The sequence below is a fragment of the Xyrauchen texanus genome, chromosome 37, assembly GCF_025860055.1.
Source record: "Xyrauchen texanus isolate HMW12.3.18 chromosome 37, RBS_HiC_50CHRs, whole genome shotgun sequence".
NCBI lineage: Eukaryota > Metazoa > Chordata > Actinopteri > Cypriniformes > Catostomidae > Xyrauchen > Xyrauchen texanus.
In genome coordinates, this window is record NC_068312.1 from 39,462,515 (window position 1) to 39,465,014 (window position 2,500).

At 42.2% G+C, this 2,500-nt stretch overlaps 2 protein-coding genes across 3 annotated transcripts in view; both read right to left on the reverse strand.

Annotated features, from left to right (window-relative positions):
• LOC127630389 (uncharacterized) overlaps positions 1-2,500 on the reverse strand; it is a 320,692-nt gene that overhangs the window by 285,488 nt on the left and 32,704 nt on the right. The window lies entirely within an intron of this gene.
• Positions 1-2,500, reverse strand: part of LOC127630370 (synphilin-1-like) — a 13,307-nt gene that overhangs the window by 9,066 nt on the left and 1,741 nt on the right. For both annotated transcript variants that reach the window (XM_052107821.1, XM_052107820.1), the window contains exons 2-3: positions 2,033-2,100; positions 1,009-1,072 (exon numbers count right to left, since the gene is read on the reverse strand). In XM_052107821.1, the coding sequence (XP_051963781.1) occupies positions 1,009-1,072; positions 2,033-2,089 (121 nt within the window). In that variant the 5' untranslated portion in view covers positions 2,090-2,100. The remainder of the gene's footprint in view (positions 1-1,008; positions 1,073-2,032; positions 2,101-2,500) is intronic.

Genomic DNA, 2,500 nt, shown 5'->3' on the forward strand with positions numbered 1-2,500 from the left:
ATCAAAATGATGTGAATATATCTTTATCGTGAGTGCCTCTAGATGATTCAGGCCAATTTTCATGCGATCGGACAAACAGTCTAGGAGGAGTTTGAAAAAGTAGGTTCTCAAAACTTTTAAAAATGGCGGACAGGAAGTTTGATCATGACTTAATTGGAATCATTGTTCTCGGCATGAACCACGAAATCTACCAAGACTCATGACAGTAGGCAAAAGGAGTCGATAGCTATTAGCATTTTTAGAAATAGCATTATAATTTTTGCCCACAAGGTGGCGCTTCCGATCATGGTGCCAAAGACACATACCGAGTTACGTAATTATACGTCGCTGTTCGTAAAATACAGCATTTTATGACTAAATTCCAAATGGCTGATGTCCAAAATGGCCGACATAGGAATTTTTCATATCGTTGGACTCACTATAATCTGAATCTAGTACGACCGATGATGATTTTCTGACAAACTGTTCAGAAGTTATACGCAAAAATGTGCTTTTCTCATATCTCGTGACCACTAGGGGGCACTGTTCCGAAACTGAGCAGGCACCCTCGAGTCATGGCGCCTATGACAAATAATATGTTTGGTATGAATACGCTAAAGCGTTACGGAGATATAACCTCACATCCATTTTGGCGTGCTCTTCGTCGAATTTGTTGAAGCGCCATTCGAAAGCGGTATGGTTTATAAAAATTCTGTGAATAACTTTTTATTGCGAGTACCTCTAGATGATGCAGGACAATTTTTGTGCAAATCAGACAAACGGCCTAGGACGAGTTCAAAAAAGTATGTTTCTAGGAAAATTCGGGACTTGACCCCTAATTATATTTTGTGCAAAGAAAAATTAAGCCTAATTTTAAGATTGTTTTTTTTAATATTTTGCATATTATATAAATAATTATATATTTCTTAAATTACATTACTATTTGTTGTACTGCCTTCAATTTATGCTGATATCAACAATTGAAAAACAAAGCGTACAAGGATAACGGCACATTAATAAATGACTCACCTTGTCTCTCGTCACTTTGTCCATCATGTCTTCGGCACAGTTCTGGAATGCTCTTTGACACGTACTGTGACAGGAGAAGCATCGTGATATAAAACATCATCACCTCATGCACGTCAAGCAGTGAGAATACTGTCAGATCAGTTCAATCCTCGTATAATGATAGTTCGTATAATCAGTTCAATCCTGCTCTAAGTCCTCGTGGTGTTGTAGTGACTCGCCTCAATCCGGGTGGTGGAGGACGAATCTCAGTTGCCTCCGCGTCTGAGACCGTCAATCCACGCATCTTATCATGTGACTTGTTGAGCGCGTTACCGTGGAGACATAGCACGTTTGGAGGCTTTACACTATTCTCCATGATCCACGCACGACTCACCACACGCCCCACCGAGAGCGAGAACCACATTATAGCGACCACGAGGAGGTTACCCCATGAGACTCTACCCTCCCTAGCAACCGGGCCAATCTGGTTACCCCATGTGACTCTACCCTCCCTAGCAACCGGGCCAATCTGGTTACCCCATGTGACTCTACCCTCCCTAGCAACCGGGTCAATTTGGTTACCCCATGAGACTCTACCCTCCCTAGCAACCGGGCCAATCTGGTTACCCCATGTGACTCTACCCTCCCTAGCAACCGGGTCAATTTGGTTACCCCATGAGACTCTACCCTCCCTAGCAACCGGGCCAATCTGGTTACCCCATGTGACTCTACCCTCCCTAGTAACTGGGTCAATTTGGTTACCCCATGTGACTCTACCCTCCCTAGCAACCGGGTCAATTTGGTTACCCCATGTGACTCTACCCTCCCTCGCATATATATATATATTTTATCTGTTTCAGTTTTCAGTTGCATTATGCTTACATGTCATGAAAAGTCTGTCGAGTAAAAACAAAACTTTACTAGCCAATGGCGATTCTTACTCCAACGGGTCTGTAGAGGATTGCACTAAATTAACTGAATAGTTCAATATCAAAAATGTCTTTACATCAACACAAGAACAAAACAGAAAAACCTGTGGACTCACAGATGTGTCATCAGAGAAATCTATTTCATCCAGATCCAGATATTCAGGAACGTCCATCTTCAGTCATCCTGTTCACACAGATGAAACTAATGAGGTACGACTGATAACAGACCCTGACGAGTTACTGTGCTGACAGCGTTAAAGGGGCACTCGCTACTTCTTTCCACTTGCCAAATTTACATAAATAAAATGGTGTGTTTACCCATTTCCAGAAGGATCTTCTAAAGAAAAGTCTGCTGTGTGCTGACGTGTCACGTCATGAAGTTGAGAACCAAGCAAAACCCTCGAAGAGAATGACTCTTAAACTGAAACATTTAGGAGCCAAATTACAGAAAGGTTCGATTTAGTGTAATTTGTCCACGAATCGGACAGAAAGAGGCGCGAGATATTCAACAACTCACAACTCATGAATGCACACAAGACGACTGTCGCCAACGGCGACTATATTGTCAATTATTGTCCGAATCG